Source organism: Acanthopagrus latus, chromosome 24 (genome assembly GCF_904848185.1).
Source record: "Acanthopagrus latus isolate v.2019 chromosome 24, fAcaLat1.1, whole genome shotgun sequence".
Lineage (NCBI taxonomy): Eukaryota > Metazoa > Chordata > Actinopteri > Spariformes > Sparidae > Acanthopagrus > Acanthopagrus latus.
The window spans coordinates 13,833,996-13,860,131 of NC_051062.1; the positions used below are offsets into that span (position 1 = coordinate 13,833,996).

At 42.1% G+C, this 26,136-nt stretch overlaps 1 protein-coding gene across 4 annotated transcripts; it reads left to right on the plus strand.

Annotated features, from left to right (window-relative positions):
* The first annotated feature begins 1,470 nt into the window (after positions 1-1,470).
* LOC119015212 (protein NLRC3-like) lies at positions 1,471-25,838 on the plus strand. 4 transcript variants are annotated; one of them, XM_037091015.1, is made up of 10 exons: positions 1,471-1,577; positions 3,907-3,985; positions 17,420-17,648; positions 17,807-19,586; positions 19,683-19,856; positions 20,407-20,580; positions 21,130-21,303; positions 22,619-22,792; positions 24,805-24,851; positions 24,978-25,838. In XM_037091015.1, the coding sequence occupies exons 2-10, from the start codon at positions 3,983-3,985 to the stop codon at positions 25,550-25,552; spliced, it is 3,330 nt and encodes a 1,109-aa protein (XP_036946910.1). In that variant the 5' UTR covers positions 1,471-1,577; positions 3,907-3,982; the 3' UTR covers positions 25,553-25,838. The 4 variants fall into 4 exon arrangements, with proteins under 4 accessions (XP_036946910.1, XP_036946913.1, XP_036946911.1 ...); XM_037091018.1 differs by lacking the exons at positions 17,420-17,648; positions 17,807-19,586; positions 19,683-19,856; ... (3 more) ...; positions 24,805-24,851; positions 24,978-25,838 and adding exons at positions 4,125-4,353; positions 4,516-6,292; positions 6,392-6,565; ... (1 more) ...; positions 9,601-9,647; positions 9,774-10,803; XM_037091017.1 differs by lacking the exons at positions 1,471-1,577; positions 17,420-17,648; positions 17,807-19,586; ... (4 more) ...; positions 24,805-24,851; positions 24,978-25,838 and adding exons at positions 1,692-2,012; positions 2,768-2,884; positions 4,125-4,353; ... (2 more) ...; positions 9,601-9,647; positions 9,774-10,803.
* The last annotated feature ends 298 nt before the right edge of the window (positions 25,839-26,136 follow it).

A 26,136-nucleotide genomic window follows, 5' to 3' on the forward strand; every position in this document is an offset into this window, starting at 1 on the left:
GATGGAGTTAGTTGGTCAGTGTTTGAACACAGAGTGGTTGTCACTGTGTAGCTCCACTTACTGATGACTGAAGGCAGCTTCTCCTGCCTGAATGAGCCTGTGGAGGAGGCCGAGACGAGCCGCCGCTCTCCCGCTGTCTGACGCACTAAACGCGGCTGCAGAGCAGCTGTTGGTGTCGGTGAATAATCTGTGGTTGTATTTACAGTCCAGGACTGATGAGGAGGCAGTAAGAGGACATCCAGGAGTCTGAAGCTTTATTTCATTAATACAAATAGAACTTCATCACTGAGCAGCAGTCAGCAGGAACACGTCGGCTCTCAGTGTTAGTACTTAAAGTAGGCCCGTTACGTCACTCGAGTATTTCTGCTCCTGATCACTTCTCAGAGGAAGAGATTCTAATTTTTACTTTGCAGATAAATGTTTTAAATAAACAACAGATGACCAGATTGACTCTTTTAGATTAAAAGATATCAGAGAAACGTGTGTTGACTCCGCCACAGCGTCATGACGTCATCTAGTGGACTGATCCAAGTCCAGCAGCTGATGTTCTGACAGGAGACGTGACGTCAGTGAGAGACGTCATAGCCTCTACAGACAAAACCCACCTGAACACACCTGAGACTTTCATATTTTACAATAACACAACAGGTTATTAGAACAATTTCTGCCTCTTGGTTAAATCAACTTGTCAGTATTTGTTTTTAATCAGTTATTTAACACTCCAAGCTGCACAGAAAGTCTCCACAGTCATGAACAGAAGGACAGTGACTGTTTTTATACCCTTTAAAATGTCATAATGTTTATATAGAAATGACATCAATAAAATTCAAAGTAAATATTCTAAAATACATAAGAGAGATCGTGACAAAAGTATTTTATTTTGAAGTCAAACTCAGACTGATGACATCACTGTCCTTCCTGCAGGTCAGTGAAGACAGGTCCTGGATCAGTCCACTGTCTCTTTTCTGTCACAAGACATTTTCACATTTGTCTCCAGATTTCACGTCACTGCTGTGAGCGACTTTATTAGTAGAGAACAGTAAAAAACAGAATACAAATGATTTAATGACATGATTTAGTTTTGGTTTGATGTCCTGCAGCAGCCATTTAGTGAAATATGTATTAATAGAGTCAGTGAGTTGTGGAATAATGTGCTCTGAGTTTAAATGTTAGAAGAGGAAGTCGACTTTCAGACATTTTGTCCTTCAAGAGTGTTTCTGAGCCAAAGGCTGATTTCAGTTGATGTGCAGATGAATGATTTGTGTTTCCTCTCCAGATGAAAGTGTGTGTGAGATGAGCAGCATGAATCAGTGTGAGGACAGAGAGGAGGGAGGCCCTCCCTCTAAAACCACTGGACCTGGACCTGGACCTGGACCTGGACCAGGACCAGGACCTGGACCTGGACCTGGACCAGGACCAGGACCAGGACCAGGACCTGGACCAGGACCAGGACCAGGACCAGGACCAGGACCTGGACCAGGACCTGGACCTGAGCCCAGCTGTGTGTCCTTCAAGAGTGACCGGTCAAATGATCATTTCATTAATTTTAAAGGACAACCAGCTCCTGCTGTAAAGAGGTGAGCTGTTAATAACATTAATATGTGACTGATTCATGTTTTAACTGTTATTTATTCAGATAAATTAGTTTAAACTTGTAATTCTTTTCATACACACACTACCAGTCAAAAGCTTGGACACACCCTCTCATTCAGTGTTTTTTCTTTATTTGTATTATTTTCTATATTGTAGATGAATACTGAAGACATCCGAACTATGAATGAACACATATGGAATTATGTAGTAAACAAAAGTGTTGCACAAACCAGAATATGTTTTGTGTTGTATATTCTTCACAGCAGCCTCCTTCTGCTCTGATGACAGCTTTGTACACTCTGGATATTCTCTCAGTCAGATTCATGAGTCCAGCAGTCTGTCGTTAAAGACACTAAATCTGCTCAGACATCCAACAACTTTCCTTCACATGATCACACATGGAGGGCAACACCTGTGTGGTAAGATGCGACCTGCTTGACATTTCGTAGTGTGGTTCATGTTTGCTAATTAAATGCCTAAAACCAGGGTTTTCCACCAGTGAATAAGGTTGTCTGATGCTATAAATACTTCTGTAGTTCTGGTTATTGCTTTAGTGTGAGTTGAATTTTGTGGATGTTCAGCTCTAACTGAGGAAGGAACAGTCGGCTGTGTTAGTGCTGTTGTTTTCTCAGCTAAGTCTACTTCTTTATGATGACTGCAAAGATTGTGATGTCATTTTGATCGATTTCCGACTTGACACCCCGAGTCAGGACAGATAGAAGAATTAAGTCAGACTGATTTCTCTTGTTAAATCCATGAATTTCATCAGCACAATAACCGAGAGATAGTTTGGTTGATATCATCACAGTCCCACAATGATATTGTGGTATTTTTTATCCATCATCCAGAAATTTGTTATCTGTAGTGAAATTCCTGATCAATAAAAGGCAGGATATCCATGCAAAGGTGAGAATACAGGTGGACTGTGTTGGTGCTGATGCACCTGACAGTTTGTTTTCTATCACTAACAGAAAAATCTGCTCAGAAGTTAATTTTATCCTGGTTTGGTCTATTTTATTAGAAGTGATGATCCACAGGCTGAAATCATTCAGCTTCATGTTTATTGAACTCTGTTGATCCTTTTCTTGTTGACAGCTGCTAGTTTCACCAACAGCTTCTGTGTCTAATGAATAAAATGTTAATTTCTGTCCCTTGTGGTCTTATCCTCTAACAGGAGACCAGCCTCTGCTGGACCTGAAGCTGAACCTGAGCCCAGCTGTGTTTCCTTCAGGAGCAACCGGTCAAAGGATTCACCTGTTAATTTTAAACGACAGCGTTTAGCTGACAGAAGGTAAGTTCTTGTGAGCATTAAAACATTTTGGACAGTCTGATATAAAATGTTCATATTTGCTCCTCATGATGTCGCTGCAGATTCTGGTTGGCATAATAATCTGATAATGTTAATGTTGTCATAGAGTGATGATGGAGGTTAGAACAGGATCAGTATTAAAGGACAGGTTCACATTATTTCTAGTCTGTCCCCAAACAACACTGCCGACCATATGTTCACTGAAACAATCACTGGTCCCTCCTGTGCACACGTGTCCTGAAACATCTCTTCTTATGTGTTATCAGTGGAAGTGATGGAGGAAAAAGTCCACAGTCTGTGTCCACTGTGTGAAAGTACACTGTGAAGTTCAGTGGACAGTTTAGCTCAACAGATGCAGAAGCAATTTGCTGGCAAAGGGAGTCAGAGCCACTGTAAATGCATGACTGCAAAAAGAAACACAGCAGCTGGAGAAACACAGGAGCGTTTTCACTGCAAGGCCTCCAGAACCAGTGTCCCTGGACGCCACTGGAACATAGCTGTACTACTACCACAGGGATTACATTCAAGAAACGCAGGAATCATCAATATAAGGAGGCTTTCTGCTGACACACAGCAAAACTGCAACCAGTGGAGTAAATGCTGCCACTTTATTTCTTTCAAATGTGCTCTGACATCTGGTTCTGCTTCTTGCTGTAACTGTTTTAACTGATTTTCATTTGTTCGTTCTCATTTTGTTCTCCTTTTTTGTCTTTCTGTTGTTTTTGAAACGTCTTTGAAACTGGAGATCATAAAAACAAGAGCAACCTCAATGGTTCTTTCAAGTTTTAATAAAGGTCACCCAAAGTGTATTCAGTAGTCTGGTCTGAGACTTATTCAACTAACTTTCTCCAGAACCTCTTAACACTCCAGTGTGGTGCTTTAATGTTAGAGGAAACATCTGATTCAATGATGTCATCAACACTTGAACTCAAAGGACCTTCAGCTTGTGTTTGTCTCTGAGTGGACAGACACAATGTGACTGATTCTTCATGATTCCTCCACAGAGTCGACCAGGAGAGCTCAGAGGTTCCCAGAGGTCCGTCTGTCCAGCAGCGTCAGACACACCTGGACTCCATATTTATGGTCTGTACATGAACAACAACTACTTTTACATCCAGTCTGTTCACAATAATCTCCATGCTGCACTTTACAGACCAGTGGTGAATCTGTCCAACATGGATCTGATGTTAAATGTTGTCATTCCCATAATATTCTGTTTCAGCTGCTGGAGGAGAACATTGTCACTTTTGTGAAGAACGAGCTGAAGAAGGTCCAGAAGGTTCTGAGTTCAGATTACCCAGAATGCTCAGAGAGTCAGAGTGAGGATGAGGAGGTGTTGGACGGTGAGGATGAAGAGAAGAGGAGGAGCAGCAGAGAGGCATTTCTGAAGATCACACTTCACTTCCTGAGGAGAATGAAGCAGGAGGAGCTGGCTGACTGTCTGCAGAGCAGTAAGAGGATTTCTCTAAACATTTAACATGATGGATCAATGAGACGTTTACTGAAGTCTGATGATGATGAATCTGTTTATATATACAATCTTTAGAGGAAGGAAATTGTGTTATTGTCTTTATAAATAACTTAGTGATCTTTTTTGTTGTGTGTTTATTTAGAAAGTCATTCTGCAGTTTGTCAGCATGAACTTAAATCTAACCTTCAGAAGAAGTTCCAGTGTGTGTTTGAGGGGATCGCTAAAGCAGGAAACCCAACCCTTTTGAATCAGATCTACACAGAGCTCTACATCACAGAGGGAGGGACTGCAGAGGTCAATGATGAACATGAGGTCAGACAGATTGAAACAGCATCCAGGAAACCACACAGACCAGAAACAACAGTCAGACAAGAAGACATCTTTAAAGCCTCACCTGGAAGAGACGAACCAATCAGAACATTGATGACAAAGGGAGTGGCTGGCATCGGGAAAACAGTCTTAACACAGAAGTTCACTCTGGACTGGGCTGAAGACAAAGACAACCAGGACATACAGTTCACATTTCCATTCACTTTCAGAGAGCTGAATGTGCTGAAAGAGAAACAGTTCAGCTTGGTGGAACTTGTTCATCACTTCTTCACTGAAACCAAAGAAATCTGCAGCTTTGAAGAGTTCCAGGTTGTTTTCATCTTTGACGGTCTGGATGAGTGTCGACTTCCTCTGGACTTCCACAACACTAAAATCCTCTCTGATGCCACAAAATCAGCCTCCATGAATGTGCTGCTGACAAACCTCATCAGGGGAAACCTGCTTCCCTCTGCTCGCCTCTGGATAACCACACGACCTGCAGCAGCCAATCAGATCCCTCCTGGGTGTGTTGACATGGTGACAGAGGTCAGAGGGTTCACTGACCCACAGAAGGAGGAGTACTTCAGGAAGAGATTCAGAGACGAGGAGCAGGCCAGCAGAATCATCTCCCACATCAAGACATCACGAAGCCTCCACATCATGTGCCACATCCCAGTCTTCTGCTGGATCACTGCTACAGTTCTGGAGGATGTGTTGAAGACCAGAGAGGGAGGAGAGCTGCCCAAGACCCTGACTGAGATGTACATCCACTTCCTGGTGGTTCAGGCCAAAGTGAAGAACGTCAAGTATGATGGAGGAGCTGAGACAGATCCACACTGGACTCCAGAGAGCAGGAAGATGATTGAGTCTCTGGGAAAACTGGCTTTTGATCAGCTGCAGAAAGGAAACCTGATCTTCTATGAATCAGACCTGACAGAGTGTGGCATCGATATCACAGCAGCCTCAGTGTACTCAGGAGTGTTCACACAGATCTTTAAAGAGGAGAGAGGACTGTACCAGGACAAGGTGTTCTGCTTCATCCATCTGAGTGTTCAGGAGTTTCTGGCTGCTCTTCATGTCCATCTGACATTCATCAACTTTGGAGTCAATCTGCTGGTAGAAGACAAGACAATCTACCATGAATCAGCGTTGACACAATACCTCCAGAGTGCTGTGGACGAGGCCTTAAAGAGTCATAATGGACACCTGGACTTGTTCCTCCGCTTCCTCCTGGGTCTTTCACTGAAGACCAATCACACACTTCTACGAGGTCTACCGACAGAGATGGGTAGCAGCTCAAAAACTAACAATTCGATAATTCAGTACATCAAGGAGAAGATCAGTGAGACTCTGTCTCCAGAGAGAAGCATCAATCTGTTCCACTGTCTGAATGAACTGAACGATCGTTCTCTAGTGGACGAGATCCAACAGTACCTGAGTTCAGGATGTCTCTCCACAGATAAACTGTCTCCTGCTCAGTGGTCAGCTCTGGTCTTCATCTTATTGTCATCAGAAAAAGATCTGGACGTGTTTGACCTGAAGAAATACTCTGCTTCAGAGGAGGCTCTTCTGAGGCTGCTGCCAGTGGTCAAAGCTTCCAAGAAAGTTCTGTACGTGTGGACGAGTTTTTTTCAGAATGCAGTAAATGTGCTGTTATTGACCCAAATAGAATTATTATTTTCTTGTTCTGTTCATTATTCTTTATCCAGACTGAGTGGCTGTAACCTCTCAGAGAGAAGCTGTGAAGCTCTGTCCTCAGTTCTCAGCTCCCAGTCCTCTAGTCTGAGAGAGCTGGACCTGAGTAACAACAACCTGCAGGATTCAGGAGTGAAGCGACTGTCTGCTGAACTGAAGAGTCCACACTGTGTCCTTGAAACTCTCAGGTCAGGATTCATCATGTATTTCATTATTTCATCTTATAAGTGCTCATCTACAATTGGAGCTGGTCTTGACCAGACATGGTAAATAAATAGACCACCAAAATAATTACATCTTTTCCTGATGGAAGCATTAACGCATTTTATATAAAATGTGGGTCTGGATTGTCATGAGGTTTGGTTCAGTCATTCATGCTCCCCTCGGGATGAACTGTAAATACTTTGATGATCCTCTGACTTTTCTTCTCGCTCCATCATCAGGTCATCATTTTAATCTGTACAATATGTTGGTTCATGACCAAATATTTACTTAACGAATGACATTTCCATCAGCTTCAGTTATACTCTGTGTTTAGTGCATTGATTAGTACATTTGTGAAAACTAAGATGATGACTATAATAAACGTTAAACCCTTAAACACAGATGTGCACTGAGTCATCAGGACCCTCAGCTGATGTGTGTTGTTTTGTGTGTCTGCAGGCTGTCAGGCTGTCTGATCACAGAGGAGGGCTGTACTTCTCTGGTCTCAGCTCTGGACTCCAACCCCTCCCATCTGAGAGAGCTGGACCTGAGCTACAATCATCCAGGAGACTCAGGAGTGAAGCAGCTGTCTGCTCGACTAGAGGATCCAGGCTGGAGACTGGACACTCTCAGGTAAGAAGAGTCCTGCTGCAGCCACAGACAGTCAATGTGAGACTGTATCTGGATTGTAGATGGTTCAGTGTGAGGAGGTCTGCTTTGTTTACTCCACCTTGTTAGATCCTGAGTTTGCCCCAGATGTTCTGTAAAGTTCAGTAGAAAAGGCAGCATAGCTTGAAGCCAAGAGATACAAGTGAAGAGAGGAAGATGAGAACAGGAGATGAAGATCAGCGACCAGGAGTCTGGGCACAAACACTAATGTTACACCTCTTTTTTCAGACTAGTTTAGTGCCTGTTCAAAATGTGCCTGTCTGATTTCTTGGCCTCTGGTTTTGCCTCTTGATGAACCGCTCATCCTTGGTCTCATCTGTCCATAGGATGTTCTTCCAGAACTGTAATGGCTGTTTTAGGTGTTTGGCAAATTCTAATCTGGTCTTCTTGTTTTTGAGGCTCACCAATGATTTACATCTTGTGGTGAACCCTCTGTATTCACTCTGGTGAAGTCTTGTTGACTTTGAAACACATACCTACCTCCTGGAGAGTGTTGTTGATCTGGCCAGCTGTTGTGAAGGGGTTTTTTCTTCTGTCGTCCACCACAGTCGTTTTCCGTGATCTTCCAGGTCTTTTGGTGTTGTTGAGCTCACCAGTGTATTCTTTCTTTTTAGGAATGTTCCGAACAGTTGTTTTGGCCACACCTTATGTTGCTATTTCTCCAATGGGGTTGTTTTGATTTTTCAGCCTAATGATGGCTTGCATCACTGACAGTGACAGCTCCTTGGATCTCATATTGGGGATAACATATTCCAAATGCAAATGGCACACCTGGAATCAACTCCAGACCTTTTACCTCCTTAATTGATGATGACATAATGAGGAAATAGCCCACACCTGTCCATGAAATAACTTTTGAGTCAATTGTCCCAATACTTTTGGTCCCTTAAAAAGTGGGAAGCACATATAGAAACACAGAAAATGTAATTCCTACACGGTTCACCTGATTTGGATGTAAATACCCTCAAATTAAAGCTGAAAGTCTGCAGTTAAAGCACACCTTTTTGAAGAGAGAGGAGAATTGTTTTCATGTCCCAACATTTATGGACCTGACTGTAGATCACTGAGGATGACGAACACTGAGATGCTTCGAGAATCTACTGTACTAGTCTTTATACTACAGTGTTCTTCTTCTTTTCTTGCTTTGGCCACATGTTTGTGTGACATCATGCCAATAAATACATTTTTAAATTTGGATTTGTAAGTAAATAAAATGATAAATGTACGTTGTGACTGCAGCCTGAGCTATGCAGTGAGAATAAACAGGACATGTAATATATATTTTAACAGAACAGATGTGCTCAAGTTTCCATGTGAAGAAATAAAGACTTCACTTCAGACGATCTCTGACTACTACATGAAATATCCTAAAACCTCCTCTGATGTCCTCCAGTGTCTCTGACCGTACTTCAGCTAATTACCCACCAGGGGGCGACACTGATCCATCACAGACCTGAGAGCACAGACGGAAGCTGTTTCTGTCTTAAACGTTGGTTGTTAAATTGAAACCTGTAATGTAGCCGGGCCCTAATCTTGTGTTTGCAGGAACATCAGGTTTACTAATGGATGAAGAGACATTTTCTGTCATTGTTTCTGCTTTAATGGCATCAAACATGACATGAAGTTCTCCTCACAGTAACTATTACTGCTGTAATATACATCAGATATCAATTCAGCACCAAACTATAGTCACATGAACATGTCAACACATGAAACCATGAAACTGTTTCTATCACAAACAGCTTCAGTGACACTTGTGAGGTTCTGGAGGGAAACAGTCTGGGAGTCTCTGTCACTTGGTTTTGTGGCAGAGGTCGGGAACCAACGTCCAATGTTTTCTGATTGATTTATTACGTATAAATTGTATTTGTGTCTTTGCACAGTAAAACAAAGCAGCAGAAACACAGCAAGAACAAAAAGCTGACTGTGCAGCTGAGATTCAGAAAAGCCCTCCAAGCTTCAAACAGGAATCGGACCTCAAAAGTTCTGACGTCCAAATCCAAAAGTCCTATAACATAGAAACATGAGCGCAAGTTGACATTGGATCAAACAGCAAGCGTCAGGTCGCCCACAGGAAACAGCAACAACATCCAATAAAATAAAGAGGAAGTGATAAATCCAACAAGAGGTTTGTGTGTGTTCTCAGATGTTGTCGTCCTCGTTCACACACACCAACATCCTGTGGCTCACTCTCAGTGTGTGAGGAGAGTGGCAGAGGTGAAGAGGTTCAGGGAGAACAGGGAGAAGCAGCCTGATGGACAGATTGTGTTTCTGTGTATGAGAGTCATGTCATGTCCATGTTTGCATGCTGAAAGAGGATGTGCTGCTCTGACCCCCCTCCTCCTTTCAGGGTGGAGCCTGCTGGAGTCCGATGGTTGACACCAGGTCTGAGGAAGTGTGAGTGTCTTTTTACTGTCATTCATCAGAACACTGTGACATCACTCATTCACATCTGTGATGTCATCATCACACTGATGACACATTAATAACTGCAGCTGTGTTGTGTCTTTTTCTCTCCATCAGATTCCTGTGAGCTCACAGTCGACACAAACACAGTCAGCAGAAACATCAAACTGTCTGACAACAACAGGAAGATGACACGTCTGAAGGAGGATCAGTCATATCCTGATCATCCAGAGAGGTTTGACCCCTATATTCAGCTGCTGTGTAGAACTGGTCTGACTGGTCGCTGTTACTGGGAGGTCAAGTGGAGAGGAAGAGTTTCTATATCAGTGAGTTACAGAAGAATCAGAAGGAGAGGAGACAGACAAGACTGTGTGTTTGGACGGAATGATCAGTCCTGGAGTCTGAGGTGCTCTGATGATGGTCGTTACTATGTCTGTCACAGTAACAGAGAAACAGTCCTCTCCTCCTCATCCTCCTTCTCCTCCTCCTCTGGTAGAGTAGCAGTGTATGTGGACTGTCCTGCTGGCACTCTGTCCTTCTACAGAGTCTCCTCTGACTCACTGATCCTCCTCCACACCTTCAACACCACATTCACTGAACCTCTTTATCCTGGATTTGGGCTCATCTGGTCCAGTTCTGGTTCCTCCTCAGTGAGTCTGTGTGGTGTTTAGTGTGCAGAGTCTCCTCCTGTCACAGAAACATTGTCAGTGCTGAACAGTTGAGTCTGTACAGGATCACAGTCACATCAATCTTTCAGCTTCTTGTAATAAATTCATCAACTTTGTACAAAATGATTCAGACTGATTGAAAAGATTCTTCATTTACATTTGAAACTTCTTCCATTAAATTGTGGAAATTGAAGTTCTGAGGTTGTGGGTTCAAGCCTGGAGTCAGAACCAGTAAGAAAGGAAGGACGAGTATCTGATGACGTCGCTTCCACTGTTAAAGTTGTGAGTTCAAATCCTCGAGGTTTTCAGACAATTATTTAGTGGTCAAAAGAAGAGAAACGCTCAAAGAAAGTGATTCATTTAAGACTGATTCATCAGCTCAGGATGGTGAAGTGATGCTGTTAAGTCTGAAGGTTGTGGGTTCAATTCCTGGGTAGTTCAGGTGATTTTAAACCTGATGTCCACAGAAATAAAACAGGGATCAGGTCATCATCTGTTTGTTAAGAATAAAGAGTGGTAGTAAATCCACAATCCTTTGCTGCAGTAAATAAAGAGCTGCCACACAGTTAAAGTGTCAGTACAACAGCACAACTACAGCAAACCTGTTTCTTCAACACGTCTGAATGTATTGATTTGTTATTGGATCAGCACACATGAGATCAGATCAGATGAGATGATTGAAACATGACAGATGTGTCAGGAGAGATGAAGAACCACAGACCTCCCCTCCATCACACACACACACACACACACACACACACACACTCAAACTAATAATAATAATAATGATAATAATAATAATAAATAATAATAACCATAATAAACTTTATTCATACAGCAGTATTCACAGTTAAAAAGGGCTTTACGAGGTTGAAACGTGATTAAAACATGTCAGAGTTGAGGCCGATAACAGCAGACATATATAAATAATACTATAAATAAAAAGCAATGTGGATGATAATAAAACAGACGAGACATGTTGAAATAAATCAGCGTGGTGGCAGCATTAATAAAAGACTTCCTGCTGATTTAAAAGATGTCAGTGATTGTGCCGCCTCAGAACAACACTGAACATTTCCCTCATTTGATTCCAGGACGACAAACAGTGAAATGTGACAGACTGAGATATATACAGACTGAACAGTGTGATATGAGCTCATTGGATACACAACAGCTGTGGTTTCTTTTCACCAGCAGAGGGCGGCAACGTCCTCCAGCTCCAGCAGAATAATGCTGAGTAAAGAGCCAGAAAACTCAGACAGTGCTGAGAAATACTTCAAGCTGAGGCTTCACACTAATATAGGATTTTTACTATAATAAACTTTATTTAAACACAGAGTTTACAAAGTGCTCTGACAGTCAAGCAAAATCAAGAATGTTACAGAATAAACGCTGAACAGTCAAAGCAAAAACGTTCAGCATGAGTCATTACAAAAGGAATAACAGAGATTAAAAAAAAGGCAAAATCACAGAAAAAGAAAGAAAAACGTGATGCAAATAAAGAGATAAATAAAAGAATAGGACCGATAAAAGACAATAAGAAGACGACATCACATCACAGGAATCAAGAGCAGATTTATGTATATAGAGTATATATTTCAAATATAAAATAAAATGAACGATCTCTTTGTTTTTACTTGTTTTTGGCAGTAAAAGTTAAATATCCCCACTGATCCATATTGACCGACCACCCCCCTGTATCTGCATGAAATGGTTTGGTCCTGCCTTAGCTCACTTATCAGTGACGTGTTTAGTTGCAGTCAGCACACGCGCCAAAACTACAGTGATCACAATGTTGCTTAAATCAAAATGTGGTTTTCTAAAAAGGAAAGAGAGGAAAGAGAGAGAGGAAAGACAAAGGAAAGGGTTTTCAATCTGTAACCCAGTTTTTCACCAAGAAAGGTGAGTAGCCTTCAGTGTGTGAGTGGTATTAACCTGTCGGCTTCATGTCCACAGTGAAATAAGACAACTACAGACTAGTGTTGGCCTCCATTTCATCAACGTTTAATCAGTGCAGGGAAACGTTTAGCAACATATTCATATGAAATCATTGTGCCAGTTAGCATCACTGCAGGGAGTCTGTGGGGATTTCTCTGACTCTCTTGCTCTTTTTACCAGCACAAAAAAGGAAATTAAACATTTATTAATGACAGAAATTCAAACACAAATATATTTTCTCACATAATGATCAATATGAAATAAATAAAAATTAAAAAAACAAAACAAAAAAAAAAACAACCTGCTGTCTGTACTGGATGCTGGACAGTTGGAAACAGTGAGTAGCACCTCAGCCTGCATGTAAGTTACAGACAATATTAAAATAATCCAGTTTGATGCATCATTTAGATTGAATTATGGAATCTACAAGAAGGAGGACAGTTGCAAGCCTTTAATTAGTTATATAAAGCTTTTGATGGGACAGTTAGGTCCTAGAGATGTGGAGACAACAGCTGTGCAGAGGGGCCCAACTGGATTTTTTGTCACGGGGCCCAAAATCAGCAGCCAAACCTGCCTGATGGAGCACATTTGAAGTCCTTCTAAATAAGTCTGACTAGCACTTAATCAGCATTGTAATCCACACAAACACTGTTGGACACTCCAGAAATGACTCTATCATTGTAGGTGCCACTCTCTGCATCTCACCCTAACAAACTGACATCACTGACTTTCCTGTTCTCACTAACCCAGAGATTAACTGACAATCAGGTATTTAGTGAAGTCAGTGTCATAATTATAGTGTTTATCTGGATTTTCTTTTTCTTTGTGTAACTTCTGATCTTGATGTTCTGTTCACGATTCTTGCTGAGCCAAGATAGAGACTGAGCCGATGCCCAGCTGGTTACTGAACCGCCCAGATGTTACCAACATTAATGAACTGACTCATGAACTCATTAAAACTCTGGATTGTACAAGTAGATTTGTGCTCTCAGGATCACATGTGAAGCAGCATCCTGAGACCTTCAGGGGGGATTTGAGGGTTTCAAAAATGTGACTGACCAGGTGGTCAAAACTCCTCTGTGGTCTCTCTTCTCCACCTCGTTCCCTCGGAGGCGTCTGCCGTCAAGTTTTTCTTCTCCGGGATTCTTTTGAGCCCGACAGCTGCTGAGAGCTGCCAGATGTATTTCCAGCAGGCCCAGAGAACTTCTCCTCACAGCAGCGATGCAAGATCCTGCTAGTATTCCAGATCAGTCAGCGCCGGAGCTGCGACGCAGAGCTGACCAGCTAACTACACAATCCAAAGAACAAGTTAGCACCGAGCTGCTGTCCCTGCAAAGGAAAGGACGGCCAGTTTCCTCCACCTGCTGTTTTTCATCAGACTGCTGCTTTATCTTCACTGTTTCACTTCAGTTTCAGCACAAATGAACAATAAATGATAAATATTATATATATGACTCGTTGTTTCCCAAATGATGAATCAAAACAGTCATGAAAGGATTAGAAGTGTTTCTCAGTAACTTCACATGTTGACACTGCAGTTATATAAATCAGAAACACATTGAATGGACTCATTTTGTTCATTCTGTTATTGAGCAACACAAACATTTTCTTAAAACAAATGAAAACACGTAGAAGCCGTGAGATTCTGACCAGTTTAGTGTAAAATCACTTGTTTTAAAAATCTCCTCAGAATGAGTTTTTATCCTGAAAAGATGCAGGACGCTGTTTTAAATAAGAAAACAAATAAAGGCTCAATATTATTGATTCATTTGAAGATTTGTGATGAAAATAAAACTTTAGCTTGTTGACGGAATGAAACAGTTTTGGATTCATGTATCAGTGTTGGGATCAGAACATATCAGGATGTGAGAGGAGATCCTCTTCACCTGAGGTGTTAACAGGAAGGCAGAGAGGACGACAGGACCACTGGAGGACACCATCACCACAAACATCAGAGGATCATTGTTTTGGGGAAGGCTTGTGAACAACTGTCATAAAGTATGTAACCAGTGTTGTGTTGTATAGAAGTCCAGACACTCTGTGGTTCTTGTCTCTGTGCTGCAGGTCTGAAAGAGTTCTGATTCATCACAGCCGGTCTGAAACTCTCCAGAGAATCAGCAGCTCTCAAACTTCATCGAGGACAATTTCCCTCACAGACTGTTATTGATGGAGGGGGAGGAAGCACAGGGTTGAGCACTAGGACCCAGCAGGCATCAGGGCGTGTACACAGAGTGTGAGAGCTCACCTGGGCTCCGCCTCCTGTGATGAAGCTCACCTGAGAGACCATCAGCAGCTGAGGACGGACTGTGTTTCCTCTCACCTGCTGCTGTCAGTCCTTTAAAGGTAAGATATGATTTAACTTTACAATAACATTCAGCTAACCAGCTAACATTCAGCTAACCAGCTAACATTGTGAGCAGAGTGAAGGATCAACAGTGTTGACGTCCTGTCAAAGACGTCTCTGTGTGTCCGTCCTGTCTCCTAACAGCACTCTGTAGCTCAGAGGTGACAGTCTGACAGCCTGCAGCTTCAGCTGGAGATGGAAAAGCAGCCAGTTCACTACTGAGGCTAATAAGTCAACAACATAAACTCACTAAACATTCAAACTGGACCTGAAGTGAATCACAGTCACAAACACTAACATGTAACTTCACTGTGTGTTTGACGAGGAGCTCATGTGGATCAACAGCTCCATGTGTTGTTAGTTGATGAACACTGTTTACATGTGAAACACTGTAACTTCATAAGACTGGATGTAAAATGACAGATGAGCTGTTTGGACATGTTGTTAATGTGGTTTAAAGGGTCAAGTGAAGGTAAATCTGCACTCACACACAGATGTTGGACTAATTATTAAAGTTTAATGTAACAGAGCAGCCGTTCAAGTTGTGAAGTTCAACAGGATTTATGAACCTTTTTACATGTTTTCTATAAATCAGACATTCAAATTCTCTGTCCAACTTGTTTCATTTTCTCTTCAGAGGAGCTGAGCAACACTGACACCAGTTTGAATGTCTGTTCCCTCGACCGTCACTGTGAAAACAACAGAAGTCAGAACTGAAGTCGTGCCAACAAACTAAGTCGACCTGTTTGTTAACTTGTCATCAGACATGGAGGTCAGAGAACATGAAATTATTCCAGCTTCTCTCTTTTGTTTAAACACTTCCTGAAACTATCACTCAAACACAAAGTGAGAACAGGTCTCTCCAGATGAAAGTGTGTGTGAGATGAGCAGCATGAATCAGTGTGAGGACAGAGAGGAGGGAGGCCCTCCCTCTAAAACCACTGGACCTGGACCTGGACCTGAGCCCAGCTGTGTGTCCATCAAGAGTGACCAATCAAATGATCGTTTCATTGATTTTAAAGAACAACCAGCTCCTGCTGTAAAGAGGTGAGCTGTTTATAACATTAATATGTGACTGATTCATGTTTTAACTGTGGAGAAAGATGTTTTCTGAAACCTGATGTTTATTTTCAGCTTCGTTCTTCTTCACTTAAAGTTATCTTCTCACTTTAGAAAGCTGCCCAATAGAACCAGTCTTCAACTCTTCATTTCACTTTATTGAATTAGTTTGGTCCAATATTCTCTGAAGGTTTATTCCTGATGTTTTCCACTATTTTATGGACAGAAGCTTCTGTGTCTGAAGACTAGAAAGTGAATTAACATCTCTGGTGGTCTTCTTCTCTGTCCAACAGGAGACCAGCCTCTACTGGACCTGGACCTGGACCTGGACCTGGACCTGGACCTGGACCTGGACCTGGACCTGAGCCCAGCTGTGTGTCCTTCAAGAGTGACTGGTCAAAGGGCATTATTACTGATTTCAAACAAGAACCTTCCTCAGACAGCCAGTAAGTTGTTGTCCTGTTGCTCTCTGGTGATGTTTGTCCTCATTAAATCCAGTCTGACCAGTTGTCCTGATGGTCTTCATGTTCTCAGAGTGATGATGGAGGTCAGAGCAGGATTAGTATTAAAGGACCAGTTCACATTTCTTCATGTCCGTCCCTCAACAACTCTGACAGGACAGAGTTCCTCCTGTGGACAAACAGCAGTGACTCACATCCTGCTGAAATCCTGCTGAAATCCGGACCTCATGGGGCCGGTACTGAAACCCATATGAAGAGTAAAAAAACTCAGTCAATTAGATATAAAAACTATAAAAACAAATAACTTATCTTCTGATCTCTAAATATAACTCAAACACTTGAGACAAAGATATGAACTGAAGGCAGAATATTGCAATATATGCAACAAAGAATACATTTTCACAAATACATCTAAAGTTACGTGGAGCACTTTGAAACTCAGACGCTAAGTATTTTTTCTTACTACAGCTCATGTCTACATGAATATAGCTTGTATTTACAAATGATGAATTCATTATTATCTTTATATTTAGGCCATTGTGTCGTTAATCACACAAAAGCAACACATTAAAAAGTCAAATTAGATATCAAAATCAACTGTGTAGGAAACACAAACCAATAACTTAGTTTTTAGGTGTCAGATTCAGATATATTGTGCATTACTATAGATAAAAAACCAAACGACATAATGAATCATTTTTTCATTCTCCAATGTTGGAATCTCTATTGAATACAAGTTTATTGAGACTCTTCGCCAGTTTGCACTGGACAGTTAGCATCCAGCTAGCTTGTGTTAGCATCCAGCTAGCTTGTGTTAGCTGTGTGTTGCTGTCCACAGTATTAAACGGGTCAATAAGAGCTGGAGGGACTAAACCAGACAAGCTGCTGAACCAACCCAGTAAACTGATTGACTGTTGATTCACAGTGGGATCAGCAGTACGACCAACACTGTGATGTCAGAGGAAACATCTGATTCAATGATGTCATCAACACTTGAACTCAAAGGACCTTCAGCTTGTGTTTGTCTCTGAGTGGACAGACACAATGTGACTGATTCTTCATGATTCCTCCACAGAGTCGACCAGGAGAGCTCAGAGGTTCCCAGAGGTCCGTCTGTCCAGCAGCATCAGACACACCTGGACTCCATATTTATGGTCTGTACATGAACAACAACTACTTTTACATCCAGTCTGTTCACAATAATCTCCATGCTGCACTTTACAGACCAGTGGTGAATCTGTCCAACATGGATCTGATGTTAAATGTTGTCATTCACATAATATTCTGTTTCAGCTGCTGGAGGAGAACATTGTGACTTTTGTGAAGAACGAGCTGAAGAAGGTCCAGAAGGTTCTGAGTTCAGATTACCCAGAATGCTCAGAGAGTCAGAGGGAGGATGAGGAGGTGTTGGACGGTGAGGATGAAGAGCAGAGGAGGAGCAGCAGAGAGGCATTTCTGAAGATCACACTTCACTTCCTGAGGAGAATGAAGCAGGAGGAGCTGGCTGACTGTCTGCAGAGCAGTAAGAGGATTTCTCTAAAGATTTAACATGATGGATCAACGAGACGTTTACTGAAGTCTGATGATGATGAATCTGTTTATATATGCAATCTTGAGCGGAAATTGTCATATTTTCTTTTTGAATAACTTAATGATCTTGTTTGTTGTGTGTTTATTTAGAACATCTTGCTGCAGTTTGTCAGCGTGAACTTAAATCTAACCTTCAGAAGAAGTTCCAGTGTGTGTTTGAGGGGATCGCTAAAGCAGGAAACCCAACCCTTCTGAATCAGATCTACACAGAGCTCTACATCACAGAGGGAGGGACTGCAGAGGTCAATGATGAACATGAGGTCAGACAGATTGAAACAGCATCCAGGAAACCACACAGACCAGAAACAACAGTCAGACAAGAAGACATCTTTAGAGCCTCACCTGGACGAGATGAACCAATCAGAACAGTGATGACAAAGGGAGTGGCTGGCATCGGGAAAACAGTCTTAACACAGAAGTTCACTCTGGACTGGGCTGAAGACAAAGCCAACCAGGACATACAGTTCACATTTCCATTCACTTTCAGAGAGCTGAATGTGCTGAAAGAGAAAAAGTTCAGCTTGGTGGAACTTGTTCATCACTTCTTCACTGAAACCAAAGAAATCTGCAGGTTTGAAGAGTTCCAGGTTGTGTTAATCTTTGACGGTCTGGATGAGTGTCGACTTCCTCTGGACTTCCACAACACTGAGATCCTGACTGATGTTAGAGAGTCCACCTCAGTGGATGTGCTGCTGACAAACCTCATCAGGGGAAACCTGCTTCCCTCTGCTCGCCTCTGGATAACCACACGACCTGCAGTAGCCAATCAGATCCCTCCTGAGTGTGTTGACATGGTGACAGAGGTCAGAGGGTTCACTGACCCACAGAAGGAGGAGTACTTCAGGAAGAGATTCAGAGATGAGGAGCAGGCCAGCAGAATCATCTCCCACATCAAGACATCACGAAGCCTCCACATCATGTGCCACATCCCAGTCTCCTGCTGGATCACTGCTACAGTTCTGGAGGATGTGTTGAAGACCAGAGAGGGAGGAGAGCTGCCCAAGACCCTGACTGAGATGTACATCCACTTCCTGGTGGTTCAGGCCAAAGTCAAGAAGGTCAAGTATGATGGAGGAGCTGAGACAGATCCACACTGGACTCCAGAGAGCAGGAAGATGATTGAGTCTCTGGGAAAACTGGCTTTTGATCAGCTGCAGAAAGGAAACCTGATCTTCTATGAATCAGACCTGACAGAGTGTGGCATCGATATCACAGCAGCCTCAGTGTACTCAGGAGTGTTCACACAGATCTTTAAAGAGGAGAGAGGACTGTACCAGGACAAGGTGTTCTGCTTCATCCATCTGAGTGTTCAAGAGTTTCTGGCTGCTCTTCATGTCCATCTGACGTTCATCAACTCTAGAGTCAATCTGCTGGCAACAAACAAACAAACAAAAGACCGTCGATCTGCAGAGAAACGTCTCTACCAGCGTGCTGTGGACGAGGCCTTACGGAGTCCAAATGGACACCTGGACTTGTTCCTCCGCTTCCTCCTGGGTCTTTCACTGCAGACCAATCAGACTCTCCTTAAAGGTCTGCTGACACGGACAGGAAGTATCTCACAGACAAATCAGAAAACAGTCGAGTACATGAAGAAGAAGATCAGTGAGAATCTGTCTCCAGAGAGAAGCATCAATCTGTTCCACTGTCTGAATGAACTGAACGATCGTTCTCTAGTGGAGGAGATCCAACAGTACCTGAGATCAGGACGTCTCTCCATAGATAAACTGTCTCCTGCTCAGTGGTCAGCTCTGGTCTTCATCTTACTGTCATCAGAAAAAGATCTGGACGTGTTTGACCTGAAGAAATACTCTGCTTCAGAGGAGGCTCTTCTGAGGCTGCTGCCAGTGGTCAAAGCCTCCAACAAAGTTCTGTAAGTGTGGAGAAGTTTCTACAGGATGCAGGAAATGTGCTGTTATTGACCGAAGAAGAAATTAATTTCTTGTTCTGCCGATTATTCTTTATCCAGGCTGAGTGGCTGTAACCTCTCAGAGAGAAGCTGTGAAGCTCTGTCCTCAGTTCTCAGCTCCCAGTCCTCTAGTCTGAGAGAGCTGGACCTGAGTAACAACAACCTGCAGGATTCAGGAGTGAAGCGGCTTTCTGCTGAACTGAAGAGTCCACACTGTGTCCTTGAAACTCTCAGGTCAGGATTCATTATTTTATTTCATCATTTCATATGACTGTACAATTGGAGCAGACCTAGACCAGGCATAGTAAAACACACATTAAAAAAATATATATATCATATGTCAGAGGATCACCAAAATAATTGCATTTCATCCTGATGGAAGCATGAATGCATTTTATATAAAATGTGGGTCCGTCAGTCTATTCTGCACTCTGGTCCTGATTTACTAATCTCAACAACCACTGGATGGATTATTATGAGTTTTGGTTCAGACATTCATGCTCCCCTCAGGATGAACTGTACATACTTTGGTGATCCTCTGACTTTTCTTCTAGCTCCATCATCAGGTCATCATTTTAATCTGTACAATATGTTGGTTTATGAACAAATATTTGCAAAACGAATGGCATTTACACCAGCTTCAGTTATACTCTGTTTTTAGCGCTGATTAATTAATTAGTGAAAAAGAAGAAGATGAATATAAAAAACGTTAAACCCTTTAACACAGATGTGCACTGAGTCATCAGGACCCTCAGCTGATGTGTGTTGTTTTGTGTGTCTGCAGGCTGTCAGGCTGTCTGATCACAGAGGAAGGCTGTACTTCTCTGGCCTCAGCTCTGGACTCCAACCCCTCCCATCTGAGAGAGCTGGACCTGAGTAACAACAACCTGCAGGATTCAGGAGTGAAGCAGCTTTCTGCTGAACTGAAGAGTCCACACTGTGTCCTTGAAACTCTCAGGTCAGGATTCATTACTTTATTTCATTATTTCATCTAACTGTACAATTGGAGCAGGTCTAAACCAGACAGGGTAAAAAGAAATAGTGAAAAAACTGATTTTATTTGTCAGAAGATCACCAAAATAATCACATCTCATCCTGATGGAAGCATGAATGCATTTTATAGAAAATGTGGGTCCGTCGGTCTATTCTGCACTTTGGTCCCGATTTACTAATCTCAACAACCACTGGATGGATTGTCATGAGGTTTGGTTCAGACATTCATGCTCCCCTCAGGATGAACTGTCATTACTTTGGTGATCCTCTGACTTTTCTTCTAGCTCCATCATCAGGTCATCATTTTAATCTGTACAATATGTCAGTTCATGAACAAATATCTGTAAAACTAATGGCATTTCCATCAGCTTCAGTTATATTCTGTGTTTAGTGCTGATTAATTAATTAGTGAAAAATAAGATGTTGACTAAAGTAAATGTTAAACCCTTAAACACAGATGTGCACTGAGTCATCAGGACCCTCAGCTGATGTGTGTTGTTTTGTGTGTCTGCAGGCTGTCAGGCTGTCTGATCACAGAGGAAGGCTGTACTTCTCTGGCCTCAGCTCTGGACTCCAACCCCTCCCATCTGAGAGAGCTGGACCTGAGTAACAACAACCTGCAGGATTCAGGAGTGAAGCGACTGTCTGCTGAACTGAAGAGTCCACACTGTGTCCTTGAAACTCTCAGGTCAGGATTCATTATTTTAATTCGTTATTTCTTGTACCTGTACAATTGGAGCAGGTCTAAACCAGACAGGGTAAAAAAATTAATGAAAAAATAAATTTCATATGTCAGAAGATCACCAAAATAATTACATCTCCACCTGATGGAAGCATGAATGCATTTTATATAAAATATGGATCCATCAGTCTATTCTGCACTTTGGTTCCGTGTTACTAATCTCAACAACCACTGGATGGATTGTCATGAGGTTTGGTTCAGACATTCATGCTCCCCTCAGGATGAACTGTCATTACTTTGGTGATCCTCTGACTTTTCTTCTTGCTCCATCATCAGATCATCATTTTAATCTGTACAATATGTTGGTTCATGACCAAATATTTGCAAAACTAATGACATTTCAATCAGCTTCAGTTATACTCTGTATTTCGTGCTAATTAATATAGTAGTGAAAACTAAGACGATGAATATAATAAACGTTAAACACAGATGTGCACTGAATGATTGAAAAGATGCAGCTTTTATTTTGTGGATTGCTGCAGTCTGATTATTGGAAGGACTTTCTGAATAAAAGGGGAATTTAAATGATGAAAAGTAGGTGACAGACACAATATTATATAATATCAGTTTTCATAGTAGCACAATTCACACAAAGCTCAGTGAACTCAGTACACACCTTGTTGTTTTAGTTCATATCTGCTGATGTAAAGAGCAAATACAGATCAGGCCTGTACAATAAAACACAACAACAACAGAGCAGCACTTCCTCACAACATGTGAAAAGTAGAAACATATCAGAGAAACACATGTTCAACATGTAATAGATTACATGTTCAACATGTAATAGATTACATGTTAAACATGTAATAGATTACATGTTCAACATGTAATAGATTGCACGTTAAACATGTAATAGATTACATGTTAAACATGTAATAGATTACAGAGGGTTTGTTGAGCCAGTAGATGGAGAAACATGAACAGTCCTACTAGTGGAGAACCCAAAGAGCTGTGATCCAGCAGCAGTCTATGTTCTGCTGCCACAAACTGAGGGACAGTGAGTGACAGTCAGCTGACAGTTGTTCATGTTATATGTGATGACACTTATTATTTAGTGTTGTGCTGTTATTGTCAGCTTTGGTTCAGCTTCTAGCTCCATCATCAGGTCATCATTTTAATCTGTACAATATGTTGATTCATGGCCAAATATTTGCAAAACAAATGGAGTTTCCATTTTCGGTTATACTCTGTGTTTAGATGTGCACTGAGTCATCAGGGCCCTCAGCTGATCTGTGATGTGTGTTGTTTTGTGTGTCTGCAGGCTGTCAGGCTGTCTGATCACAGAGGAAGGCTGTACTTCTCTGGCCTCAGCTCTGGACTCCAACCCCTCCCATCTGAGAGAGCTGGACCTGAGCTACAATCATCCAGGAGACTCAGGAGTGAAGCGGCTGTCTGCTCGACTGGAGGATCCAGGCTGGAGACTGGACACTCTCAGGTATGATGAGTTTTGCTGCAGCCACAGACAGTCAGTGTGAGACACTGTATCTTGATTGTAGATGGTTCAGTGTCCGGAGGTCTGTTGCATTTACTCCACCTCCGATTGTTCAGTTCAGTTCAGAAGAAAAGGCAGCATAGCTTGAAGCCAAGTGAGAAGAAGAGATGAAGCTCAGCGACCAGGAGGGTTTTAGCACAAACACTGAAGTTACACCTCTTTTTTCAGACTCGTTTAGTGCCTGTTCAAAATGTGCCTGTCTGAATTGTTGGCCTCTGGTTTCGCTGCTTGATGAACCGCTCATCCAAACTACTTAACACTCCACACTGATTGCAGAGAGTTATCAAAACATTAATATTAAATCTAATTTCCACCACGTCACCACTGTGTTAGGATATCAATAATAACAATAGAACCTCTGTTTAAGATGTCTGATCAGAAAATACTGAACCTCAAATTCAAAAGTTTTCTGTGACACAAATGAATTTTATCACTGAATGTCATAGAAACTCTTCCCCTGAACTGGAGAATCAGTGTTTTTGCCAAAGTGCTTGACTTTGAGCATGAAATGGTTCTGACATGGATCTTTATCTACACTGGAGTAATTACATTCTAAATCATCACTGACAGTGTGTTTGTGCCTCAGTGTGAAACGATTTACAGACTGTCTGTGGCATCAATTTAAAGTGAACAGAAAGTATAAAACAGTCCAATAACAACGTTAGATGACACAAGGTGGAACATTCCCATCATATCACCATAACAGCAGCAGTGCATAAATTAATTTAAGATGGTCTCAGTGTTGACCATTAACCAGTGTTGGTTACACTTATATCTATGTTGTGTTTTCATCTACTGTACTAGTCTTTACACTACAGTGTTCTTCTTCTTTTCTTGCTTTGGCCACATGTTTGTGTGACATCGTGCCAATAAAGACATTTTGAATTTAGAAATGTAAATAAAAAGATAAATGTACATTGTGAATGCAGCCTGAGCCATGCAGTGAGAATAAACAGGACATGTAATATATGTTTTAACAGAACAGATGTGCTCAAGTTTCTATGTGAAGAAATAAAGACTTCACTTCAGACGATCTCTGACTACGACATGAAATATTCTAAAACCTCCTCTGATGTCCTCCAGTGTCTCTGACCGTACTTCAGCTAATTACCCACCAGGGGGCGACACTGATCCATCACAGACCTGAGAGCACAGACGGAAGCTGTTTCTGTCTTAAACGTTGGTTGTTAAATTGAAACCTGTAATGGAGCCGGGCCCTAATCTTGTGTTTGCAGGAACATCAGGTTTACTAATGGATGAAGAGACATTTTCTGTCTTTGTTTCTGCTTTAATGGCATCAAACATGACATGAAGTTCTCCTCACAGTAACTATTACTGCTGTAATATACATCAGATGTGAATCCAGCACCAAACTATAGTCACATGAACATGTCAGCACATGAAACCATGAAACTGTTTCTATCACAAACAGCTTCAGTGACACTTGTGAGGTTCAGGAGGGAAACAGTCATTTGTGTCTTTGCACAGTAAAACAAAGCAGCAGAAACACAGCAAGAACAAAAAACAGACTGTGCAGCTGAGATTCAGAAAAGCCCTCCAAGCTTCAAACAGGAATCGGACCTCAAAAGTTCTGACATCCAAATCCAAAAGTCCTATAATATAGAAACATGAGCACAAGTTGACATTGGATCAAACAGCAAGCGTCAGGTCGCCCACAGGAAACAGCAACAACATCCAATAAAATAAAGAGGAAGTGATAAATCCAACGAGAGGTTTGTGTGTGTTCTCAGATGTTGTCGTCCTCTTTCACACACACCAACATCCTGTGGCTCACTCTCAGTGTGTGAGGAGAGTGGCAGAGGTGAAGAGGTTCAGGGAGAACAGGGAGAAGCAGCCTGATGGACAGATTGTGTTTCTGTGTATGAGAGTCATGTCATGTCCATGTTTGCATGCTGAAAGAGGATGTGCTGCTCTGACCCCCCTCCTCCTTTCAGGGTGGAGCCTGCTGGAGTCCGATGGTTGACACCAGGTCTGAGGAAGTGTGAGTGTCTTTTTACTGTCATTCATCAAAACACTGTGACATCACTCATTCACATCTGTGATGTCATCATCACACTGATGACACATTAATAACTGCAGCTGTGTTGTGTCTTTTTCTCTCCATCAGATTCCTGTGAGCTCACAGTCGACACAAACACAGTCAGCAAATACATCAAACTGTCTGACAACAACAGGAAGATGACACGTGTGAAGGAGGATCAGTCATATCCTGATCATCCAGAGAGGTTTGAGTCCTCTTACCCTCAGCTGCTGTGTAGAACTGGTCTGACTGGTCGCTGTTACTGGGAGGTCGAGTGGAGAGGAAGAGTTTCTATATCAGTGAGTTACAGAAGAATCAGAAGGAAAGGAGACAGTGAAGACTGTTTGTTTGGATGTAATGATCACTCCTGGAGTCTGTGGTGCTTTGCTGATGATTGTTACTCTGTCTGGCACAATAACAGAAGGACACTCCTCTCCTCCTCCTCCTCCTCCTCCTCCTCCTCCTCCTCCTCCTCCTCCTCCTCTGGTAGAGTAGCAGTGTATGTGAACTGTCCTGCTGGCACTCTGTCCTTCTACAGAGTCTCCTCTGACTCACTGATCCACCTCCACACCTTCAACACCACATTCACTCAACCTCTTTATCCTGGATTTGGACTCTACTGGTCCAGTTCTGGTTCCTCAGTGAGTCTGTGTGGTGTTTAGTGTGCAGAGTCTCCTCCTGTCACAGAAACATTGTCAGTGCTGAACACTTGAGTCTGTACAGGATCACAGTCACATCAATCTTTCAGCTTCTTGTAATAAATTCATCATCAACTTTGTACAAAATGATTCAAACTGATTGAAAAGATTCTTCATTTACATTTGAAACTTCTTCCATTAAATTGTGGGAATTGCGTTGACTTGTACTTTCTGTCATGTGTTGTTTTGAATTCTGGCTCTTGTTCCAATAAAATCCACAACTATCAGTGAAATGTAAGAAACAGAAAACATTGTTGAAGTCCGGCTGTATTTTCAGGATGTTTGTTGGATTTGAATCTCTTCTGTGAAAATAAACGGCTGTGAGAAAAGTCTGAGGTCATGGTTTTGAGTTTTGATTGAGTTTTGTGTTTGATTCTTATGAAACTTCCAGTTCTCGGGGGTTTGGTAGTGCGGTGTGTCTGTTCTTGGCTTGTAGCTCAGGTTACAGGTTCAACCTCTCCCTCCTCCAGAAGGACCTAGGATGGAAGCAGGGGATTATGGGATAGTGAGACCATCAGCAACTAAACTTCCATTGAAGTGTGAGGATC